Source organism: Manis pentadactyla, chromosome 4, assembly GCF_030020395.1.
Source record: "Manis pentadactyla isolate mManPen7 chromosome 4, mManPen7.hap1, whole genome shotgun sequence".
NCBI classification, from domain to species: Eukaryota; Metazoa; Chordata; class Mammalia; order Pholidota; family Manidae; genus Manis; species Manis pentadactyla.
The window spans coordinates 5,581,714-5,605,550 of record NC_080022.1 but is presented as its reverse complement, the minus strand read 5'-3'; the positions used below and the strand labels follow the sequence as shown (position 1 = coordinate 5,605,550).

The following is a 23,837-nucleotide window of genomic DNA, read 5'->3' as shown; positions in this document are numbered from 1 at the left end:
ATAGTACATTAAAGCTACACTGTTAACATGGGAGAAAATCTTAACTCTTTGCTTTTATGCTTCCCTCCTTGCTGTGTAAACTGTGCTCACTAGACATTTACTTCGGTCGTTCTTTCAGCAGTTAGGAGCTGCAATGAAACTAATGATACCGTTTGCTTCACACATACGTACACAAAACGAGAGGCCAGAGATAAAGAATAATCAGTAGTTTGCTAAGCGCTGTTTATTTTTGCATTCGAGGTTCAGAAATGTGGGGACAACTGCAGGTCGAGGAGTCACTGTGTCACTATCACTTCACGACCACACACACACGTGTTCTCTGCACAGAACTGCTATTCGGTTTAAAGCGAATGCACCGAGAACTCATCACAAACGGCCTATTTCTCTAGCCCAGGACGCATGCTTCTGCTCTAATTCTGAAGGACGAGTGGGGCCCTCACTTGCTCAGCCACCGCCTGGCCGCTCAGCGCCTCCACAATGGCAAGAGCAAACTCAAAGCTGGTGCCCGGCCCCCGGCTCGTGAGGATCAGGCCGTCCTTCTCCACTCGGTTCTCGGAGTAGCTGTAATGACCTTCCAAGTAAAAACAAAAACGGGTTAATCCTAATGGGCTATGCTGGACGAGTGTCACTTAGAAAGTCAATCGGTCTCACATAAATTAAAAACAAAAAACACCACAACACTGTAGCCAGCCATTCAAAAACTTGTATCAGGCACCCCAAGCTCCTCAAAGCACAGTATGAAGATTTAAAGAAGCTGTGCCCAGCAAGCAGCTAGAGAAACTGACAGCTGCCGAAACAAAACCCACACGCAGGAAGTTAAATGCGGCCATAATGCCTTCAAGTGTTGCCCGAGACTGGGGGCTGAGTGCTGGTCGCTCACTGTCTCTGTCATGCCGTGAAAGCTCACACATCCATTCTGCAGTCTGAAGGGTAGCAGAACATGCCACCGCAAATGTGACTGTGGGAGTCGAGGACGTGCCACCCCCAAAGATGCCACTCTAACACACTGACGACTTGGAGCTGCAGGCACTTGAAAAACAGCACATGCAGCGAGGGGCCTTCTCTGGACTCCCGTCTCTGCCTGCAGATGGAGCCTCCAGAAGGAACCCAGTGGCCATCAGTACGCCCCTGGGCATTTCAACAGCCAGGGAGGACTGACTCTTGTCACAGGCAAGGAAGCTAGTGGACACCATACTCAGACAAACTGTCACAAACTATCATTCCTCCCGTCTATTCAATCACGGACTCTCCTCTGAGACCCACCTCCCTGCTCCCCTTCCCCTAGTAAGATGGCGTTTAAGCCAGAATTCCACCTCGGGGAGCTACTTCCGCGTGCACATGAGGTAGAATGTTAACCAACTGCTCTTTATTTTTCTCTTATTAAGATTTTAATTACAGGGGTCTCAGCCAACAGCTCAGAAGGGTACCAGGAAAACTGTTTTCCTTCCCTACAAACTGCTGGGGGAGAAACAGGCTGCAGGCAGAACTGCCTGGACTACAGATCGCCTCTGCCCACACTCCGCCACCTCAGAGACTCACAGCGAAGAGCGCACATGACACGCTGCGGGGGGCACGTGCGGAGGGAGAGGCCACACGCGCTTCCAGGACTACTTTCGCACATCCCCCAGTTGGCCGTGCTTTTGCAAACACAGTAACAAGTGTGCATCTCCTATGCTGGAACTCAGTGATCGCCACCACCTCCGGCCCTCTGCCCTCCGCAGGCCCAGGCTCTGCTCCTGTGAGCCAGCAGTGCAAGGACCGCAACCCCGGGGCCTCAGCGCCCCCCACCAGGCCGCATCCCAAGTGCGCTCCTCGCTGCTGCCCAGCTCTAAACGCTTTCCTTCAGGCACCTGTGACTCCTCATCAGGCGGCTAGGACAGCTCGACCAGCGCCCTGACTGTCCGTGAATGACGTCTCCTTGTTTACCGCCTACTGTCTGCGGCACGGCCTTCCTCTGCCCGGCTGGCCCAGGACACCGGTGGCACCATGGTGTCCCCAGGTATCAGGGGAAGGAACGAAGAAGTGACCGCCCCCCGTGCTCCTCCGCCCGGGATCCCGGCCTCACAGCCCTTCCCGCCACCCCGCGCTCAGCACCACCAGAAGCTCTTGACAAAGAGCGGCCAGCTGTCCCCCAGGAGCCACCTGCCGACTTCTCCAGCACCCAGGGGCGACCAAGCCCCCTGTCAAGGTGAGAGCCATCTGGGTCTGGGCTGCACAGAGACCGGCTGGAAGGAACGACAGGAAGATGGAAAAGGACTTGCCATCCAGGGGGGAGCTAACAGTGACCTGGCTGGGGACAGCGGTGACAGGGGAGGAAGGAAGGTCGGACACGGGGACACAGCAGGATGACTCCCAGCTGCCTGTCCGGGGCCACTGGGTGGTGATGCCATGTCCTGACACGGGACACAAAGGACAGACTTAGGGGAGGAGTGAGAGCTGACAGGGCTCCCTGGTCGCACACCACAGCCAACCACCGTTCTTCCCCTGCCCACATTCAGCACACACACCACCAGCCTCCCACTCAGCCTGTGGTATGGCTTCATCTTGTTCCTTTCTCTGTTCCTGAGCCCGAGGACAACCTCAGGAAATGTTTGGTAAATGAACACATACAGAAGCAAGTTATTTATTGACCCCCTTAAAGCAGAAACAATGTGCTTCTGCTAAATTAATGAGCTTGCAAAACCACATACTGATGTCCATATCCTTTCAGAGTGGATCAGCAATACCTAAGTAACTTATGCCCGACTATCCTCACTAAAACCAAATGACCCACTGAAGGAACTCAACACAGCACATTGGAAATTTCCTAGTTACACTAGTGAGGAGGAAAGGAGGATCCCTGGCTTGAGAGGGAAAGGTTTGCATAATCTACCCTCGCTTACGTAAAGCAGGCCAAGGTACGTTCTGACGCTGAGCGGGAAAACAAGCTGGGCTGGCTCTTCCAGAGCTGAGCCGGACTGTGGGGCAGGGGCACATGGGCGCGACTCCCAACAGCCTACTTACTGCAAACACAGCTTGAACTGGAAAAGATGTTCAAGTCCTACAGTTCTTTTCAAATTTTCCACCAGGAAGAGGAAAAGGTCTACACTCATCAAGGACCTCCACCTAGCAGCAGGGGCAGAGACAGAGCGCAGGGCCCTGGAACCAGAAGGCACTCAGCAAGTTCACACCCCAAACTCAAAGAGTACAATGCACTCATTTCTTTTAACTTTAAACCAACCCCCAAAACTGGGAAGTCTCTGCAGAAAAAAAGAAACTGGGTGCAGGGCTAGCATCTAGCATCTAGCAGCCACTTTCACTGGTGCACACCTCACTACCTGGGCTTCACCTCCTCCTGAGCCACTGCAGCTGAGTGGCTGTCACAGAGACCCTGAGTCCCAGAAATCACAAAATACTTAGAGCCTGGCCCTTGGAGGAAAAGGAGCCAGCCCCTGAGTGCAGCGGCTGTGGGTCCAAGTACCAGGCCTGCCGGTCAGCAGCTGTCTGAGCTCTCTAAGCCTCACTTCTTTCTGGGGAGACGGGGATGACAGCCACCAGACTACTGCAGGAATCTGCTCACACCAAACACCAGCAGGCAGGGTGGTGGTGCTAGGATAGCACTGAGCCCCGAGTGGGGCACCAACCAGCTTGCCCTCCAGCACGGCGAGGGGCCAGGCAACACTAACATCCTGACTCACAGAGCCTGTCAACAACCTTGTGAGGCAGGTGCTACCCTTAACCTTAGATGACAGATGAGGAAACTGAGGCTCAGAGAGTTAAGGCCCCTGCCCTGCCCAGTGGCGGAGTCAGGAGCCATGGCCATGCCCTGGCTCTGGAGACCTCGCTCTTCACGGCTCACCAAAGTGACTGGCATTCAGATGCTTACTAGAACAAGAGACAGACAAGAACTAAAAAAGTTTTAAGTCACAACCTACTTATTTTTAAAACCGAGAGATGGAAAGACTGTGTCCCTTCAGATTGGATGGCTTATCTGAGTAAAAAAATTCCACACTGATCTATTAAGGTCATGATGAGGACAAGCAGAAGGGCCTCACCACAGACAGCCCAGAAGTGATCACACCTCCATTTCTCAGAATGTTCTGAAGGGCAGACATTTCAAACATTTTTTTCTTACAATAGGATTCACCGACTAAAAGCACTGCCTCCGAACCAACAAGTGTGTAGGAGCCTCAGTAGCACAGACGGGGCCTGAGTTCTGGCCTGACTAGGGGCAGGTGGCCTCACCTCTCTAGACCTGTGTCCTCATCTGTGAAGCCAACAGCAGCCAGGCCTCGGGGCTCCGGCGTGGTGACGCATGTGAGAGCGTACTCGGCGAACGCCTAAGAGTTAACAATGGACACTTTCCTATTCCTGATCTGCCTGGATGTTCTTGAGGCATTACAAGGGAACATACATCTTGAGACGGCGGAGCGAAGTGTTCTGCTCGACTCTCCTCCTATGTCACTACATGCCAAGGCTGCCTGACTGACGGAGATCTCTGACCCTCCAAAACCCGCCTACAGGTCAAAGTAAATTAAATTCTACATTTAAAAAAATGCCTGGAAACCAGAGCCTTTTTAAAAATCAATTTCATACAGATGATTTGGCAACTTAGTATCTTTGTAGCAAAGATATTATAGATTTTCAAGAAGATACAACTTTGGATCAAATCTGAGAGTACGCAGCATGTACACCACAAAGAGTGAACCCTAATGTAAACTGGACTTTGGGTGGCGACATGTCCCTGCAGAATCATCATGCTAACAAAGGTGCCCACTGGTGCAGGAAGGGACAGCAGGGGAGCCTGTGTGTGTATGGGGGTGGGAAAATGGGAACTCTCCATTTCTGCTTAATTTTGCTGTGAACATACAACTACTTTAAAAAATAAGGTCTTAATTTAAAAGAAAAAGCGACATGGTGAAAATGTATCACTTGACTTTGCTGTGAAATGGTAAGTCGTCCTGTCAACTGCTCCATTCGTTGTATTTCAGAATTGGCTCCAAGCAGGGCTGAGATGGGGAAAATGTACCAGCTGCACGGATGTCTGCACATCAGTTTTGCTATTATTGTTCTTTTTGTTTATTCACCGACTGCTGGTTGGCTGATGTTTTCAACAGAGCCAGTCACGCAGTTTCCTCACTGGTTGAACGCCAAACATTTTTCGTTTCTAAGTAGAAATTTCTGAATCTCTTGCAAACATCCACACTACTGTGTTTTTCCTTTCTCTTGGCAAGTGCCAGGGTCTCTGCCTCTCGGTTAGCTATGCTCCAGAGGCAGATGGCAGAAGACACCACCTGTCTGGCAAAAGACACTACCTGGTTGGTGCTTAATGTCACGCTGAGTAGCTGTTACTGAGGAAGCATCCATCATTATATAATTGTACATTCAGGTGCTTGGCTACACTGTTTTGCTGTTAATTGCACACTGCCTTCTATTTTAAAATTTGATGTATATGTCTCTGCAAGCTGTTAACTTCTAGAGGACAGAGATGGTGGCATATTTCCAAGTAGATGCACAAAAGAATTAAAGAAAATTTGATAAATTACCAAAAAAAAAATACAGTGTTAGATTAAAAAAGCAAGCTGCAGAGTAACACATTTAACAGAGTTCATCTGAGTAAAAATAATAAACTTCAAAGGATGAGTATGTGCAGAGAAAATTCTAGAGGTAAACAGGAAACTTTTAACAAAAGTTACCTCTGAAAAGTAGAAAGGGTGTGGGGAAGTTAGAGGAGGAACATTAATTTTTTTTACCTCACTCACTTTCTGTAATGGTTGCATTTTTAAACCATGAACAGAAATGGGTTTCTTTTAAAAATAAATTAATAATTAAAAGTCAAATGTCTACATGTCACTGACAGAAACAGTCTGCCAACCAGGCATTTTCTGAAGGAGGGGAGCAAGGTTCATTTCACTCTGGACTGTGGGCAAAAGGGCACTTTCTGAAATTGCTGTCAAGGTTTAAAATTTACCCTCTGGCCACTGGCAAAGTATTTAGTAAAAATACTAGTTAAACTGGCATTTCGTAATCACTTCAATCAGTGACAACCAGGACTCCAGTTGGCCTCTGGCTCAGCCCATCAGGACATAACACAGAGACCACACGCACAGCCACTCTGCCCACAGCGAGCTCCACCTCGCCAGTTAGAGTGCTGGCAAAGAAAGCAAGGTATACACCTCAACCCACCAAGAATCTCTGTGTGTCAGACTATGGCAGGAGGGAAATGATGCTAAATCAGAGTTTTCTGAGGTTTTTTGTGTACTTTAAAATAGAATGTATACTTACTTCCATTCATCATTTTGTCCTTAGCAAGTGGGTGTGTTGTAACTTTGCTTCCAAAACCTATTTCATGAGCCAACAGAGCCGTAGGACCTTAAAAGAAGGTTAATAAAAAGATTTAAGAGTAGATATTAAAAAAACCATGTTTAAAAAATTATAAGAGCAAAAGTATTCTTCAAAATCAGGAGGCTCTTATCTAAAATATCCTTATGATTCGAAATCAGACACTTAGTATGAGAGACAAAATACATTTATAATAAGCCATCTGTGGAGCACATCTGGCAAAAGTGTACAAACTCAAGTATGTCAGTAATCATTTAATCATAAAGATTTACCTTGGTATCCAAGGAGCATACAGATCAGCAGACTGAGCTCCCCCAAGAAATGGGCAGCGAGCACAGAGCAGGGGGGACCACAGAGGGCTACATGGCCTGCCTTGCTCATGGCAAATGGGAGATTTAGTTACACACTACAGGCAACTGGTATTCTCCCAACTTCTGGACTTCGTTGCTATTCTACATACTAATCCATCCGTCTATACCAGATGGTAAGATTATTAAAATGAATAGGACATTATCCAGCTCTGAAGATAGATGTGAAATGCCTGCAAGTCTCAGATATAAAGGCAGTAGTGTTTCTTTATCAAAACCACCTAAGAGAAGAGCCATGCTCAGCAGTTTATTATCCTCTGTGCCTCTCTCTCTCCAAGTTTTTAAAAACACGTAGTTTGTAATTTGAGATTTTTATCCAAATGTATTCACTGAAAACTGTCAACTTTACTCTAATCACAAGCATGTTTTGTATGTAACAGACCTAAAATAAGAACTAAAAGCAAAATTTTATACCTGTTATGTAATTTTAAAACCTTGAAAGAACAATATTCTTTTTTCCCTAAGATACTATACACTTTCTAAGGTCTCATGAAAAGCCTAGAAAAACATGCTTTAGAACAGCACCTTGATCTCCGTACTCTCTAACTTCAACAAACCCGAGCACTTGCTCTTACTGACCTTTTCTTTTCCAGTACAAATCCAAGGAGAAAGTAGTTACATAATATACCTACAGGCTACTCAGATCACAGCTGCTACCAACAGGAAGACCAAACAAATAATACTTAATTACACAGGCTTTCTGCCTAACACCGGGTGTTAGTTGCAGACCAAGTCCTGATTTATATCTTAAATCAAAAGCCTCAAGTAGATCTGCTGCCTCTCTCCACCGTACTTTTATTCTACATACAAGACTGCTTTGTATAGTAGATTTTAAAAGCCTGTAGAGACTGAATAATAATCACTCAATTTTCATTTGAACGGATTCATGAATTACTTATTTTGTAAGATCTTAAGGAAATTAAGAAATAATTACCTACATTATCTTGCATTTTAAGCGAACCTCAAGAGATGATTGTACAGCAAGGAGAGTGACTGTACAGTGAATTAGGAATTTTAGGCTACTCCGTTCAACTGATGACACTGCTAAATACAGAAATGTTAATACTTGTTATGTTACAGGAATTCACTGTCTTACTTATCATGGTAAGTTTGTAATTATTGCTTTTTGGGGCTTAAGAATTCTCTTAGGAAATTTAGAGGAGATATTTAACTACTCTTATTACTTGAAATTCTGATACATGAAAATGCTGCTGAGTCTGCAGCAGGGACCCAGCTCAAATCAGGGGGCAGAGGGTCCAATACAGACTCCCCTTGGGCAGCCAAGAGAGCAAAGGCAACAGCGCCACCGTGTGGTAATTACAGAGAGCACACCACGAGGCCGGCACCCCAGCTCCTGCAGGTGTCTGGAGCTGGTGCAGGGCCCAGGCATGACAGCTGCTGGCTCCTCCACTTCCAGGCTTCCTTCCTCATCCTCTGCTCAGAGTCAATCTTGTTTTTTTTCCCTCTCAAGATAATCTCCCTTCCAATTTGTCTCTCTCATTCACTCAATACCAGGCACTAAACTAATAATCTTTTGGTTCAATAAACAATTCCTAACCCCTAACTGCGACACCTAAGAATCTTATTTTTCATCACACTTCCCATTTTTTGCAGTAACCAGAAGAGCACTGCAGGATAGTTTAACAATGGAAACACACTGTTAAAGTGCTGTTTATCTTTTAATGCTGACTTAAATGACTCTAAGGCCTAAGCTCCTTAGAATGGCATTCAAGACTACCTAAGCACAAAACAGTGCACCAAAGGCGGCTAACTTCTCAGTGACACAGAATGACAGAGAGACATGTGGTTTTACTTTCAGCAAAGCCCAAACTCTTCCTTTGATTAGAGCTCCTGAAAATGAGGCTGGGGTGGGGGTGGAGGGCAACTGGATGAAGTCTTTAGACAACTAATAGGACCTATGACCTCCTCCCCAAAGAGGGGTGCAGCTGTTGGGCTGCAGTGTCCTCCAGCGGAGATAAATCCCTGTGGCCCAAGGGCAGGTCAGGAGACTAGTGCTGACTGGAACCCAAGGATGGGGCTGCCAGGGTGGACGCCCTGCAGTCCTTCCCCATCTCTACTGCAGTGGGTCCTAAACACCCAGGCTGAGAACCCCTTTAGCTTTTATGTGGTTATGCCACGTTAGAAATTAAAACTGGGAAACTTTTACAGCACAAGAGTGTTCACGCCCAAATGATGGCATCGTCACACTCTGATGTCACTCCTGTGAGAGAAGGAGAACTAATGTCTTGGTATCTGCTTTCACCTTACAAACTCTGAAACAACTCTGAGAATCACTGATCTAATGCAAAGTCTCCAGGATCCTTGGCCTGTAACTTCTTTTAAAAAGTCTATTGTACTGAACAAAGTATCAATGTTTTATCAAACCCATCCATTTACTTATTTATTCGCTCTTTTGACAAACATTTAATAAAGACTTATTAGCAAGGAAGGCACTGGCCAAAAATTACACTATGGAAAAAAATGCAAGATGGCAGAATATCATCTGATAATTAGAGCAATGAGAATGAATTTTAAAATGGTATCAGAAAACAAAGTATTACCAAGTTTCAAAGAGGTGGGAACATCGATTCTAAATTATGTGGCAGATTAAGGGCCTAAGGTGCCGTAGTCCGCCCTGAGGATTGGGCTGCCTGAGGCCTCTGAATCCACGGGCAAGCACAGTGCAGAGTTGTTATGCTTATGTCTGCTGATTCTTGCTGACTGTGTGCTGGCAGAAATACTCTCTGGCATAGCAATTTGCCGTAACAAGCTGTTTACTGAATTCCAGAGGGCCTTATTTTCCTCCAAGGTCAACCAAACACAGAAAACACTTAAGTTTCACAGACTGTAGACTAAGGGCGCGGAATAGCTGAGAAGAGAACAAGTCTATTTATTTCTGAAATGACACCAACTTCATGCCACCCAAACTATACAGGCCGATACAGAGGCCCTTCACCCTTTATAAAGAGGAAGAAGTATTTGAAACAAACTTATAGTTAAAGACTATTCATCACATACTTTTTGAAGAAAACCAACAACACACTTTAACACTTTACCTGCACAGATAGCAGCTATGAGGCCCTTCCTGTTTTCTTGTTCCTTCAGTATCTCTTTCACAGCAGCAGACTATTTAAAGAAAACCAAAAACACACCAAGTTATTATGAAACCACAAGCCAATCTCTGGCTAGAAACTTTGGTAGAATCTGATTTTAGCTCAGACCACAAGATCTTCAAATCTGAATATTTTAAATATTTCTATATCATTAATATAAAAGTTATCAAATACATAATATGTTTCTATATTCTTAAGCCCAACTGAGGCTTTTACTGTGAGAGAAAGGCATCCCTTTCTTAAAGATGTTTGAAGATGAGATGAGAAACACAATTTCCCTTGCCCTCAATGACCCCTGCCATTCTGTACTCCAGGGAGAAGCAGGCAGAGGCAGAGGCCGTGGGGTTTTTCTATTTCCGGATTGCAGAGTCAGGAATAGCGTCCCGCAGTCCCAAACGCCTGCTCTGACCTGCATCATGAGCTCCCCTCTGCCCTGCCCTCCCTCCTGCAGCTGACTCCTCCTGTGCTACTTAACGAAGATGCAGTCGCCTCTTTGCAGGCCATTTTTCATTCTGGCAGGCCCCTGGTCGCTCCCTGCAACCGTCCCAACCCCAACTACTGAAGAGACAGTCAATCTTTTACTTTTCTGGGCTTAACTATTCACACAGCATTAGATCATTCTCCTGATACTAAGGGGGAAAAAATGAGCGGTCTTATATTTGGACTATATTCACTGAATTTGTTCAGTGTTCATAAATCATTGCTCCACGAATTCAGCTTACTTCTATAGCAAATGTTACTAGAAATATTTTCCAAATTAAGCTACAGCACCATTTTTAAAATTTCCCATTCCTATTTTATTCACAGACTTCTTCCTGAAATATTTTAATAGTAACAGAATTACAGAACACAAAGCAGATGCTGAAATACTTTCTTCACAGTTTTTACCTCAGATAAATTCTGTGCACCCAGATTGCCTCCTGGCAGAACCACTACATCATAAGGTCCCTGTAACAATTAAAAAAAAAAAAAAAAAAAGTAAAAACATTGAATTTGAATGTGCATTAAATAGTGCAATAACACTTTCATATTTTAAATGTGGGTCAAAGCAAAAAATTGTTCACAAAAGAAGAGTTAAATAAAGATGTATGTCTATGATGGAATGTTGTAATTAGCAAAAAAATCTGTATATACTAACATAAAAGGATGACCAGGTTGCAGAATTACAGTTGTAGCATGATCTCATTCTTACAAAAAGTATGCGTATATAGATGTATGTGTACATTCCATACATACATCCCCCACATATGTGTCTACAGTGTACAGATAATTACAGGCAAAGGTGCTTCCCCAACTGCTAACCAGGGGCGCTGTGGGCTGGAGAGGAGAGGACACAGGGAAAGGGACACTTAACATTTTGACTTTAGGTATATCCATACTGAACGAATTACTTTTTCAATGAGAATGTACACAGTAATAAAAATAATTAAAAGAGAAATAAATTTTAAGTAAAAGGTAAAGAAATTTTTTTTTTTAACTTTATGAAAAATGAATTTGGGGGAGGAAAAATGATGCAGTAATTTTGTATCCTGAACACCAAAACATCTTAAGAAATCTAATGATTTCAAATGTGTTGAAACTCCAAAAATGGAATCGGTTTAACATACTTTAATATGTCAAAAAAACTTTTTAAAATTTAGTCATTAAGCAAATTATATGAAAATTTAGTACATGTGTAGTGCAACATACACTACTTAAAATTACTTTTAAAGACTAACCATACTGTACTTTTAATACCAAGCAATAGTAAAACAAAAATATGTAAAGATAGAATTTCTTTCACTCCTTTTAGAATGTGAATAGACACAAAGGTACCACTGCTCTAAAATACCTAGACACCACAGTATGTAAAAGAACAGAGGAATATTTACTTCTACACTCACTTTTATTCTTTGGTAGTTTTTTGATTACCGCTTCAATTTCGTTGCTGGTTAATTGGTCTGTTTAGATTTTCTGTTTCTTTTTGGGTCAGTCTTGGAAGGTTGTATTTTTCTAGGAAGTTGTCCATTTCTCCTAGGTTTCCCAGCTTGTTAGCATATAGGTTTTCATAGTAGTCTCTAATAATTCTTTGTATTTCTGCGGGGTCCGTCGTGATTTTTCCTTTATCGTTTCTGATACTGTTGATTTGTGTTGACTCTCTTTTCCTCTTAATAAGTCTGGCTAGAGGCTTATCTATTTTGTTTATTTTCTCGAAGAACCAGCTCTTGGTTTCATTGATTTTTGCTATTGTTTTATTCTTCTCAATTTTATTTATTTCTTCTCTGATCTTTATTATGTCCCTCCTTCTGCTGACCTTAGGCCTCATTTGTTCTTCTTTTTCCAATTTCGATAGTTGTGACATTAGACCGTTCATTTGGGATTGCTCTTCCTTTTTTAAATATGCTTGGAGTGCTATATACTTTCCTCTTAAGACTGCTTTTGCTGTGTCCCACAGAAGTTGGGGCTTAGTGTTGTTGTTGTCATTTGTTTCCATATATTGCTGGATCTCCATTTTGATTTGGTCATTGATCCATTGATTATTTAGGAGCGTGTTGTTTAGCCTCCATGTGTTTGTGAGCCTTTTTGCTTTCTTTGAACAGTTTATTTCTAGTTTAATGCCTTTGTGGTCTGAAAAGTTGGTTGGTAGGGTTTCAATCTTTTGGAATTTACTGAGGCTCTTTTTGTGTCCTAGTATGTGGTCTATTCTGGAGAATGTTCCATGTGCACTTGAGAAGAATGTGTATCCTGTTGCTTTTGGATGTAGAGTTCTGTAGATGTCTATTAGGTCCATCTGTTCTAATGTGTTGTTCAGTGCCTCTGTGTCCTTACTTATTTTCTGTCTGATGGATCTGTCCTTTGGAGTGAGTGGTGTGTTGAAGTCTCCTAGAATGAATGCATTGCATTCTATTTCCTCCTTTAGTTCTATTAATATTTGTTTCAGGTATGTTGGTGCTCCTGTATTGGGTGCATATATATTTATAATGGTTATATCCTCTTGATGGACTGAGCCCTTTATCATTATGTAATGTCCTTCTTTGTCTTTTGTTACTTTCTTTATTTTGAAGTCTGTTTTGTCTGATACCAGAATTGCAACACCTGCTTTCTTCTCTCTGTTGTTTGCTTGAAATATCTTTTTCCATCCCTTGACTTTAAGTCTGTGCGCGTCTTTGGGTTTGAGGTGAGTCTCTTGTAAGCAGCATATGGATGGATCTTGCTTTTTTATCCATTCTATTACTCTGTGTCTTTTGATTGGTGCATTCAGTCCATTTACATTTAGGGTGATTATTGAAAGGTATGAATTTATTGCCATTGCAGGCTTTAAGTTTGTGGTTACCAAAGGTTTAGGGTTAGCTTCTTTACTATCTTACTGTCTAACTTAACTCGCTTGTTGAGCTATTATAAACACAGTCTGATGATTCTTTATTTCTCTCCCTTCTTATTCCTCCTCCTCCCTTCTTCATATGTTGGGTGTTTTGTTGTGTGCTCTTTTTAGGAGTGCTCCCATCTAGAGCAGTCCCTGTAGGATGCCCTGTAGAGGTGGTTTGTGGGAGGCAAATTCCCTCAACTTTTGCTTGTCTGGGAATTGTTTAATCCCTCCTTCATATTTAAATGATATTCGTGCTGGATACAGTAGTCTTGGTTCGAGGCCCTTCTGTTTCATTGCATTAAGTATATCATGCCATTCTCTTCTGGCCTGTAGGGTTTCTGCTGAGAAGTCTGATGATAGCCTGATGGGTTTTCCTTTGTAGGTAACCTTTTTTTTCTCTCTGGCTGCCTGTAATACTTTGTCCTTGTCTTTGATCTTTGCCATTTTAATTATTATGTGTCTTGGTGTTGCCCTCCTTGGATCCCTTGTCATGGGAGTTCTGTGTACCTCTGTGGTCTGAGAGGCCATTTCTTCCCCTAGTTTGGGGAAATTTTCAGCAATTATTTCTTCAAAGACATTTTCTATCCCCTCTTCTCTCTCTACTTCTTCTGGAATACCTATGATTCTTATATTGTTCCTTTTCGTTTGATCACTCAGCTCTCTTAAAATTCTTTCATTCCTGGAGATCCTTTTATCTCTCTCTGCATCAGCTTCTCTGCGTTCCTGTTCTCTGTTTTCTAGTCCATTAATGGTCTCTTGCATCTCGTCCATTCTGTTTTGAAGTCCTTCCAGAGCTTGTTTTATTTCTGAATTCTCCTTCCTTAGTTCTTGCATATTTCTCTGCAAGTCCATCAGCATGGTTATGACTTTTGTTTTGAATTCTTTTTCAGGTAGACTGGCTAAATCTATCTCCCCAGATTCCTTCTCAGGGGAAGATGTAGCAGATGCCGAAGCTGTCTGGGTTAGTCTTGTCTGGATCATATTTTTTTGCCTTTTCATGTTGACAGGTGCTATTGACTGTCAGCTGGGAGGGCCAAAATTTTCACTTGCTACTGGCCTTTCTTTACTGGGACAACTGCGACCCCTAGTGGCTTTTGTTGGGTAATTGCGTGTAGACTGGGTCTTTGTGTCTTGCCTGGCAGGGAGAAATTTCCCTTTCTGTGGGCGGAATTTGTCTCAGGCTGCTTCTCTGCTTTCGCAGCGCCCAGTGGGGTAATGGATGGGGGGGCTGCTTGACTGTTTGCCTCCGTGAGGGGTCTCAGAGCTGTTGCCCAGGGGGTTAGTGCACCCGGTTTTCCCTGTAATTTCCAGCTGCTGTACTGTGACCTGGGTTGTTTCCGTCAAGCTGTTAAGTCCCTCTTTGTCACAGGGGCATCAGCTTCGGCACCCGCTCAGAGGTCTTACTCCCTGTTTCCCCAGTATCCAGGGCCCCCTGGGCACGTACTGTGTCTGCGCTCTGGCCCGGATGGCTGGGGCTGGGTGTTCGGCAGTCCTAGGCTCCGTCTCCCTCCCGCTCTGCCTATTCTTCTCCCGCCGGGAGCTGGGGGGAGGGGCGCTCGGGTCCCGCAGGGCCGGGGCTTGTATCTTACCCCTTTCACCAGTCGCTGGGTTCTCGCTGGTGTAGCTGCAGTCTGGCCACTGTCCTGCGTCTTCTGGTCTCTCTTTTAGGGCTAGTTGTGTTTGTTGTATTTTCAAAAGTATATATGTTTTTGGGAGGAGATTCTCACTGTCCTACTCACGCCGCCATGTTGGCTCCGCCCTACACTCACTTTTAAAATGCTACTTACAAAATTTCAACAATTTATATGTAAACACCAATACTCGAATACTCCACAATCTAGCACTGAAAGATCTGAATTTATTAGAAAGGAATAAACCTTTTTCCATGCACTTGAGGACAGCTGTGCATGGGAATCACGCTCCCAGGTTCTCCAGCAGGGCACAAAGGGTTGTCCGTGAGCTGGCTCTGCTCCTCGTGCCACATCCCTGCTCCAAGCCCACACTCCTGGCACGCTGGCCTGCACAGCACTGAACCCCATGACAGGCCGTGCATCAGTGTCTGTGCACACACGGAAGGCATGCTTCTGAGGACAGGGACCTCAGCTCTTGACACTTCCCAAAAGTGCGGTTACCCTCAAAAATAATTCTGAAAATAATGAAAAGCTGGTAACAATTTATGTAGAACTCTTACTCCTCAATTCAACCACTGCTCAAGTATGAGTTGTTCCCTGTAAGATGAATCACACACAATGAAAGTGGAAAAGTAAAAAGTAGCTTTCAAATAACGAATACGAAATTAATTGGAAACGTGGCTAGCTGATGCTCTTGTATCAAACAACAAAGTCATGACAGGGGGCAAGGCTGCCTGTGTTAGCAGAAGAGCACTGAGAAAGGGCCCTGTCCATCCCTCTACCCCTCACCCTACCCAACCCCACTGAGCACATGCAGTATCAGTGCACTGCTAGGCCCCATGGATAGAGAGTAGAAAAAGACAAAGCCCTGGACTTCCAAGCGAAGTAACTTTCTTAAAGTACGTCTACGCTAACAAAGCCTTAGATGCAGTCAAAAGACATTTCAAGAAACTGATAAAGAAGCCATAGGAAGTAGTAATTCCAGGTATGGAGAACAAACCTCTTTTTTAGCATCTTCCAAACTGGCATCAGGACAGATGACAACATCACGGCTACACTGCACTGGATCTTTCCCCGCCAGACCTGCAATGGTGACTTTAATCTAAGAGAAAGACATCATCATGATATTTAACACTGAAACATAAATCCAGAGTAATATTTTCACAGCTTCCTCGTGTTTTAAAATAACCTGGCAGGAAATACTGCAACAAAACCATGCTGTCTTTAAGCTAGTTAAACAGATCTAATAACTAGGTCTGTCCTGGCTTACGTGGGGCAGTCGTGATTTTACACCCTGGTCCTTTCTCTCCACAAGTGTTCTGGTTTGGGTCATAAATCATATGATCATCCTATTAATAATTCATCTTGCAAAGCTACTGTTGCCATTTAAACCTTGCAGTATTTTCTTAAGATAGAAATGCAAGTTAAAACACCAAAATACTACTCTTATCTTGCAAAACTTTACAAAGTTGGCAATACCAAGAGCTGGTACTGGAAAACTGGTATTTCCCTGTACTTCTGGGGGGTCCACATAGTGGCACTTTGGAGTTATTTGACAAAATCCAGTAACACCAACTATAGGCTGTCCTTTGGCCTAGCAATTTCATTTTTAGGCTCAGAGCCTGAAAAATCTTCCACATTTGCAGAAGGAAGCCTGTATAAGAATATTACAGTACTGTAATGCCATGAGACAATGTACTAGAAAAATGAAGACTGCAGCATATTCATACCATGCAATACTAACAGCCAATTTTAAATCAACAAACTGGATCTATATGTATCTTCACTTACGGAACCAGAGCTTAACAGAAGTTAACAGACTCTGGGGCCAAACTGCCAGAGTCTGAGTACTGGCTCTTCCACTTACTAACTCTACAATGTGGGCACTATACTTGGTGTCTCTGTGCCTCAGTTTCTTCGACTGTAAAATGAGGATGGCAGTAACCATAGGGTGGTTGTAAGATCTGAATAAATTTCTATAGATGCCTATAAATCCCAGCTCTCAGTAACTGCTATTTAAGTGTTCACTACAGTTACAGACATGTAATAGACATGCAGAATGAGAACTACAGTTCAAAGATACTTTCAAGACATGCATGGGATGGATACACATCAAGGTAAGGATAGCAGTGATCGCTATGGCCAGAAAGGAAATAGTATTGAGGAAGTTTTCAGAGGGCTTTGCAATGGTTTAGTTTTAAAAGCATTTGTTCTTCAAGAAATGAGTCTGAAAGAAATATGGCAAGATGTTATCATATATTAATGTGGACAGCAGATAAACAGAGGAAGTATATTAAAGGGTCTGTACTATTGTGTATGTTTGACATTTCACAAAATACACTTATCATTTTACTCAAAACGGCTCTTAAAAATCCTAATGTTTTACAAGGGGGGAGGGCTAAAAAGCCTTGGGGAACTTACTCCAGCTCTCCTCATGACATCTACAGGGATGACTGTCTCCATCTCCTCTGCTCCTTTAGCCAGGATGACCAGAGCTCTTTTTGAAGCCATTTTTATGTTGTATTTTTTAAAGACCTAAAAAAAAATTTTCTTTCAGAAACTTTCATTGCAACTCTGGAACAGCCAACATTTTACATTTAGAAATATTTTTAAGCAGAATTAACTAAGAGTCTGATATACAAACACAACTGGAGTATGAAAAAAGCATGTTAGGTTAATATTGGTTTACATAGAATTTAAATTGCTGTGCTTTTGAGATGAAAAATGCAGCAAAGTTGCTAACACGTGCTGGTTACTTAGAATTTTGCTTTTGCCATTTAAAAAGTCCGATTTCAAATAATACATTGCATACGAAGTGTCTAAAACACAAAGTCTACGGGTTTTGCATTTCACACAATGGGCGGGAGAGTAAGTTTTTTAAAGCAATACTTCATAGAAAACGAGTCAACTTTATGGGCAAAAAAAATAGTCTTCAGCAGTCTAAGATTTTTGGAGGGGACTTTTTTTTTCCCAATAACTACTAAAAATTTTGGGGGGAGAGCGGTTAACTGTGCTAAATATTTTAACACTTTTTTTGTAATTACGGAGGACGGGAATCCCCTCGCTAAACTCAAGTCAATTAGACCTTCTCTGCACTTGGTTCTCTCGCAAACGACAGCTGCTCTACCAGGGTCTGAACAGCTTCCAGCCTGTTCTTTTTCTGGAGAGCTTGTTGTCCATGCAAAATAGGTTTTAATAAAACCACTTCAACAATTAATAGTTCCAGGCTGGTAGGCCGCTCGGTACGCGTTCCCGAAGCTCCAGCGCCGGCACGCCGCGCGCTCCGGGCCCCTGTCCGAGGGTGCGCCCGGAGCCCCCTCGCCGCCCGCAGCGCCAGGCCTAAGTGCGCTCCCCGGGCCCCGACCCGCACCTCGCCTCTCTTCCCACAGACGCGGCCTGTGCCGGTGGCACTCCTGCGCCAGGGACCACAGGAACGGACCCGGACCACACAGGGACTGACGCACGCCGGAACGCACCTCCGCACCGAGCCTTCGACTCCGCACTGCGCAGGCGCGCGCCGCCTCGCCTCCCATTCCCCTGCATTGCGCAGACGCAGGCCGCTTGCGTCCCATTACGTCACATCTGGTTGAGCCCACCTCGGAGAATGGCGGGTAGTGGTTTTCCCTGACCCTTCGCGTTTGTGCGCCCAACGCTGTGTCCAGGCCGAACAGCCGGCGCCACGAGAATCCCGTGGACTCGCGCATGCTCAGCAACTACCCCTTGGGGCACGGTCCTGTTCGTCCCCGATGCGCTCTGCGTTTAACCTTTCTTAGCCACAACCCGGAGGCGTGGTGCCTGTGGGAGTAGCGATCACCTACGTTAAACTTGCACTTCCATAAAGTGAGCTTGTTCCTTCACGCTTCTGTGCACCTCGGGTGCCTGTTGCATTGTCCCCCTTTCTCCCGATGTATTAGGCTCTTGCTTCGAGCCCTCCCCACCTCATTTCCCCACCTCAGTCACTGGATCCCTGGCGACCCTGTTAGCGTTTATTTGCCCGCAGTAACTTCACGTGTATTAATTTCTCAGTTTATTTTTCTAGGGATCTCAAAGCTTTTGCATCCACAGGATTAGCGCAGAATTAAGCACATAAATCTAGAAAGCGAGTTTCATTTTAAGAGTATTTTAATATCGATGCCTTTACCAGTTTCAAAAACCGAAGTGATAAGGATTACATTGGACAGATTGGCTCCTATTCCTGTTCCCATCCAGTTTCATCTCCACTCCTACAGATAACGTTATATCGGTTTCCTGGGTATCTTTCCAGTATGCAAGCACAAGCAAAATACTGCTATTTTCCTTATTAAATGAATACTTAAGAGATCATTCCATATCAGAAAGAATGCCCTTCTCCTGCCCCTGCCGCCCCCAACATTGTGGGCATGTTCCATAGTTTATTTACTGGTCCCCTTCTGATAACGATTTCTTTTCAGTCGTTTTCTGTATGGACAGCACTGTATTGAATAACCTTATTCATATGTGCTACTTGTGCAAGTTATAAATGGAGGGTAATTCCCAGAAGTAATAAATACATTTGAGCAACTCTATACAAATTGAATCACTTAGCACTCTCACCAGTAATATATGACAAACAGTATTTTAAATATCAAATATTAAAAGCAGGCATATTTTCAAGAAATAACGCTATTTTTGTTAATTTATAAAGTGCTTCAATATATTTCATGTGATCCTTACAATGGTGGTGAGAGTGGATTTTATTTTAAAATTATAATTTAAATCCTGCAACACTGCACTTGTGCAAAATGTTTTAAGTGTCTTTAAATAATTACTTGGCATTTTAAGAAAACATTTTGGGAGTTCTGGGAAGACTTAACCTTTGGCTACTTGCAAAGTAAGCAAGCAAAACCACCCCCTTTCAGCTTTGAAAGATTGTGGGAATAGAAAGAGAGGGAGAGGAAGTGGTTAGACTGTTCTTTAAGAACCAAGGAGGGATTTAGGTAGATGGAAAGAAAAAACATGAGATGACAGGCTGTTTTGCTCTCATCCTCTTAGTAAACTCTTATGAGGAGACAACCATGTTGGTGGCCTGCTGTAGCATGAGACAGCCACACAATAACAATGACAGGAAAGATGGTTAAGCAGTAACGGAGAGAGAACACCATTCTGAGTTAACCCTCCTGAGATGCCTGCACCACCATGAAGGTCTGAAATAGACCTGGGTCAGCATTAATTTTTATCAAATTAATACACTGCTCACAGTTTTAAAAGCTCAAATATTACTTAAGGTAGATTGGGTTGTTTTTTAGAATTGTTCACTCTTTCCTCTTCCACCTGCATGAGTGCCCAGTCCTCCTACCCCTTGACTTGGGTTTGGCCTTGTTATATGGTTAATGGAATATTAACAAAGACTGATCAAAGCCCTGAAAAGCACTGACTTGATTAGGCTTGCTCTCTTGTAAGTTTGCATTTCAATGGGAAGAGCTCTCCCCCAGGCAAGTTGCTCCTGCTCCTTCAACCTAGATTTCAGAATAACACATGTGGAAAAAACTGCCTTAGCCAACCTGTACCTATATCAGAAGCAGTCACTACAGTCAAATGGAAGATTGTAGTACTCAGGTTTTGTTACACAGCAATAGCTCACTGATACAGCACTAAAAGGTTTAGAATGAAAAATAGCAGTCTTCTGATTCAGTCCTTCTTATCCCTCAGCCTTGCTCTCAAGATGCAAGTATTTTCAACACTTGCGAGTATTTATTCTGGTAATTATCTCTGCTAATCCTGTTATTTCTCAGTTACTGGTTTTAGATATTATGTATTTACTTCTTGGTAGGTATTAACATAATTTTCATTTCACAGATGCACAGGTTGAGGTCCAGACAGGTGAAATGACTATATAAGATCCCTCAGAGTCTTGGTCAAATTCAGATATCCTGATGCCAAATTTCACACCCTACCCACCATAGACTCTACCAGTATTACTTAAGATGACGACACTCATGATACTCTTAATTTTATAATTCACACTTATTTCTCATCACACATTCATAGAACAAAGCCAAAAGCGTAAACCATTTACCAAAAGTTGCTAGTCTAGTACTAGCATTGAAGACACCTCCTAGTTCAGTCCTTTATTTCCAGGCAGAAAAACCCCATCCTATCCACTACTTTTTTTAGTCAACATTTGACAGGTCTTTTTGCACTTTAGGAAGTACAACATAAAAGACTCTCTCTGTTTCCAAAAAGCTTAAAATCGTCAGTTTCTTGAAGCAGTTGAAACATTGAATTAAGAAATACTATTCTGCCTTTTGGAGCTCACAATCCAACAATGGAGAAATAGCGCTGATGTTGGTGAAGGAGTTCAGGGCATGCCGCTTCCAAATATCCACTATAGCATCCTGATCGAGTTAAAGGCATTTGGAAAACAACAGGTGCAAAAAAGACACCCTGATTCCGTTTTTCTTCCTGAGAGCAGAAGATAAAACTTCATGTGAGAACCACTGTTCCAATGCCTGGAGTAAAGAAACAGCGAGGCGGTTGAGTTTGGGAGACTTTGACAAAGAGAACTTTCAGAGTAACTCTTACCTTCCTTTAGTCTCTGCATTTTACTTAATTACTTTCCCACAATTGCTGCTCTCTTCAACCCATTATATAAGCACTTAGGTTTTGCCTCTTCTCTGGGTCTTCATTTCCTTATGAGGGATCCTGAATCATGTGAAACTTATATTAAGTGAATATATATGCTTTTCTCTTGTTAACCTTTTTATCAGTGTTAATTGTCAGGCCCAGCCCGAGACCCTAAGAAAGCAGAGGTAAATTTTTTCCTCCTCTATATTAGCAACAGCTACCAGTGGCCACTCCCATCCTGGTCCCAAAAAGCAACTCTCCCTAGAATTAGCCCTGGTCACAAAAAAGAGCAAAGAAACCGCTGCTGGCTTGTTTTTTTCACATCTTGCATCACATCTTACTAAACACACACTCCTTTTCTCTGAATGTATCCTTTTATCTCATTGATAGTATTTATTATAGCATTTTATTGCTTTTTTACCTATTATCTGTCTCTCTCTAAACCTGTGAGTCCGATAGGATCTTCTCGGCTTGCTCACTTCTGAATCCCTAGCCATCTCTTACAGTCTGACACACAGCAGATGCTCAATAAATCCTTCACCCTCTGTTCCTGCCTTTGACTATTGCTACAGATTAGTATTTTGCACTTTAGAATACTAGCTTACGTGACTTCAACCTATTTCTTACTCCTATTTTAACCTTATTTTCCAAGTCAAATTCATTTCACCAGATGGTGAATGGGAAATTTTATGAGCAGCAGGTAAGTTAACATCATTTTCAAGTTTTCTATTTCACAAAGGCGGGGGGGCGGGGGGAGTGTTAAATTGCAGTTAATGGGCACAAGGAAGCCATTGGGGCATTCAATAAATACGTTTTCAACCTCCACTGAAGACTGGGTTTAGGGCACGTCCTGAAGAAGTCCGGCATTAACGTCAAATTTCCCCTCCGAGCCCCCCGAAAGGTTAGGTCGGCGAGACGAGAAGAGTGGGCGAGCCCTGACATTTAAGGCAGCGCTGGTGCAAGGGGGGAAATTCTGACACCGAGGTCTGTGAGGGGCCCTGGGGTTGGCTTCGCCTCTGCTCCTACCTCGTGTGAAAAGCCCCCCCCCCGGGCGTAGGCCACCCGTTACAACTCCCACGGCCGGCCAACCGGGCGCCGGAAGTGGGCCGGCCACCCGCAGTGACGTCAGGCCCACTTCCGGCGCTCAGAACCGGCCGAGCCGCGCCTCGCCCCAACCTGCGGCGGTTGGCTGGGTCCGCGTTCTCCGTCGGGGCTCGTGCTCGGAGCGCTCCCAGTTTTCCTCCTTTGTGGGCGGCGAGAAGTAGCAAGCGGCAGAGCCAGTCAGGTTCGGGTGGCCGCCGCCCCTCAGTTGCCCGGAGGACTTCCGGGGAAGGGTGCAGCCTGCGAGCGCGAGGAAGGAAATCGACCCTCCGCCTTTCGTCCCTGATTGGTCCTGGCGGCCAAAGCCAAGGGATGTGCGCGGGAACGGCGAAGGGGCACTTGTCCCCGGGCCCGGGAGCCCTGGGTGTTTGAACTTTAAGTCCAGGCCCAGCTACATTCCGTGTTAATCACTGATGGCTTTTTGGGAAACCTGCGTGGAAACGGGGATAGGCCCTGAGCACCGTTTTTTGTCCCTCTTTTCTTTCGGGTTGTTTGCGGGGATCGCTCCCCTGCTCTGCTATTACTGGCATTTTAGTTCTGGAAGTGAAAGCAAGATCTAGTTAAGGTTATTAAAAGCTTTAAAAACAGCTTTAATTTGTGAAATGTGAATAGTAATGGCTTCTCATAGGTTGATGGAGACCTAGTGATACCCTTCGTAAAACACCAAACTCAAAGGAATTGAAATGTTGAGTCCTTTGTTGCAATTTCCTATTGTGGTTCTTTATTCGAATTCTGTTTCAATGACGTTTTCAGAGACCAATAATCTTGGAAACACAGTGATCCAGGAGCCACGCCAACATTTCTCTCAATGGGCAAAGTAATCAGTATTCCACCCATCGGTACATATATGAATCTAGTTAGACTTTCCTGACCTCCTGCACTGCCCTTTATCCTCTATCCCATCCTTTTCTTAAGCCCATTTACTCCACCTGGTATTAGGCTGTGGCTGCACACACAGTGAGAACAAAATATTTTGGCAGCCTTTCGCATGCCTGAATAATTCTGTGGATTTGCTGACTTGGCAGTCAGTGCATTCCTATGTAGTGCATTAAAATCAATAGTAGGTACTCTCAGGACATTCAGATCCCCCGACTCTGGTTCAAACATCCTGTCTTCCACGTTCTTAGCTCTTATTCTCCCTCACTCATTTTCTCGGATCCTTGAGCGTACCGTGTGCTTTGCCTCTGCCATGCTTTGACATAAGCAGTTCCCTCTAACTGAAATGCCTACTGCTCCCATACCAGCCTTTCAAGGTATTACCCTTTTTGCAAATCCCAGTTACCGTGCCGATCCCTCCAGGACACTTCATATTCCTGTTGCACTTTGTCCTCCTATTCCAGAAGCTATAAGGCTGTGTGACCTTATCTTAGTTGTT

General features: G+C 44.0%; 1 protein-coding gene and 1 long non-coding RNA gene across 2 annotated transcripts; both read right to left on the bottom strand.

Annotated features, from left to right (window-relative positions):
- Nucleotides 1-205: 205 nt before the first annotated feature.
- On the bottom strand, nucleotides 206-18,274 carry PARK7 (Parkinsonism associated deglycase). Its single transcript, XM_036925312.2, has 7 exons — nucleotides 18,150-18,274; nucleotides 17,201-17,314; nucleotides 15,780-15,881; nucleotides 10,691-10,750; nucleotides 9,746-9,815; nucleotides 6,265-6,351; nucleotides 206-571 (listed from the first exon to the last, which is right to left on the bottom strand). Exons 2-7 carry the CDS (start codon nucleotides 17,288-17,290, stop codon nucleotides 411-413), a joined length of 570 nt encoding a protein of 189 aa, XP_036781207.1. The 5' UTR covers nucleotides 17,291-17,314; nucleotides 18,150-18,274; the 3' UTR covers nucleotides 206-410.
- A 3,044-nt stretch (nucleotides 18,275-21,318) lies between these two features.
- On the bottom strand, nucleotides 21,319-22,381 carry LOC130683291 (uncharacterized). The gene is made up of 2 exons (XR_008996866.1): nucleotides 22,182-22,381; nucleotides 21,319-21,439 (listed from the first exon to the last, which is right to left on the bottom strand). It is a non-coding gene; the product is annotated as an uncharacterized LOC130683291 (long non-coding RNA).
- Between the last annotated feature and the right edge of the window lie 1,456 nt (nucleotides 22,382-23,837).

Bases quoted from the DNA above. Each gene is read 5' to 3' on its own strand.
- PARK7 (XM_036925312.2), bottom strand. From the start codon at position 17,290: ATGGCTTCAAAAAGAGCTCTGGTCATCCTGGCTAAAGGAGCAGAGGAG. The intron at 15,882-17,200 runs GTAAGTTCCCCA...TCTTTCTCTTAG, and splicing joins ATGTCATGAGGAGAGCTGGA to ATTAAAGTCACCATTGCAGG. The intron at 10,751-15,779 runs GTTTGTTCTCCA...TAATTGTTACAG, and splicing joins TGGAAGATGCTAAAAAAGAG to GGACCTTATGATGTAGTGGT.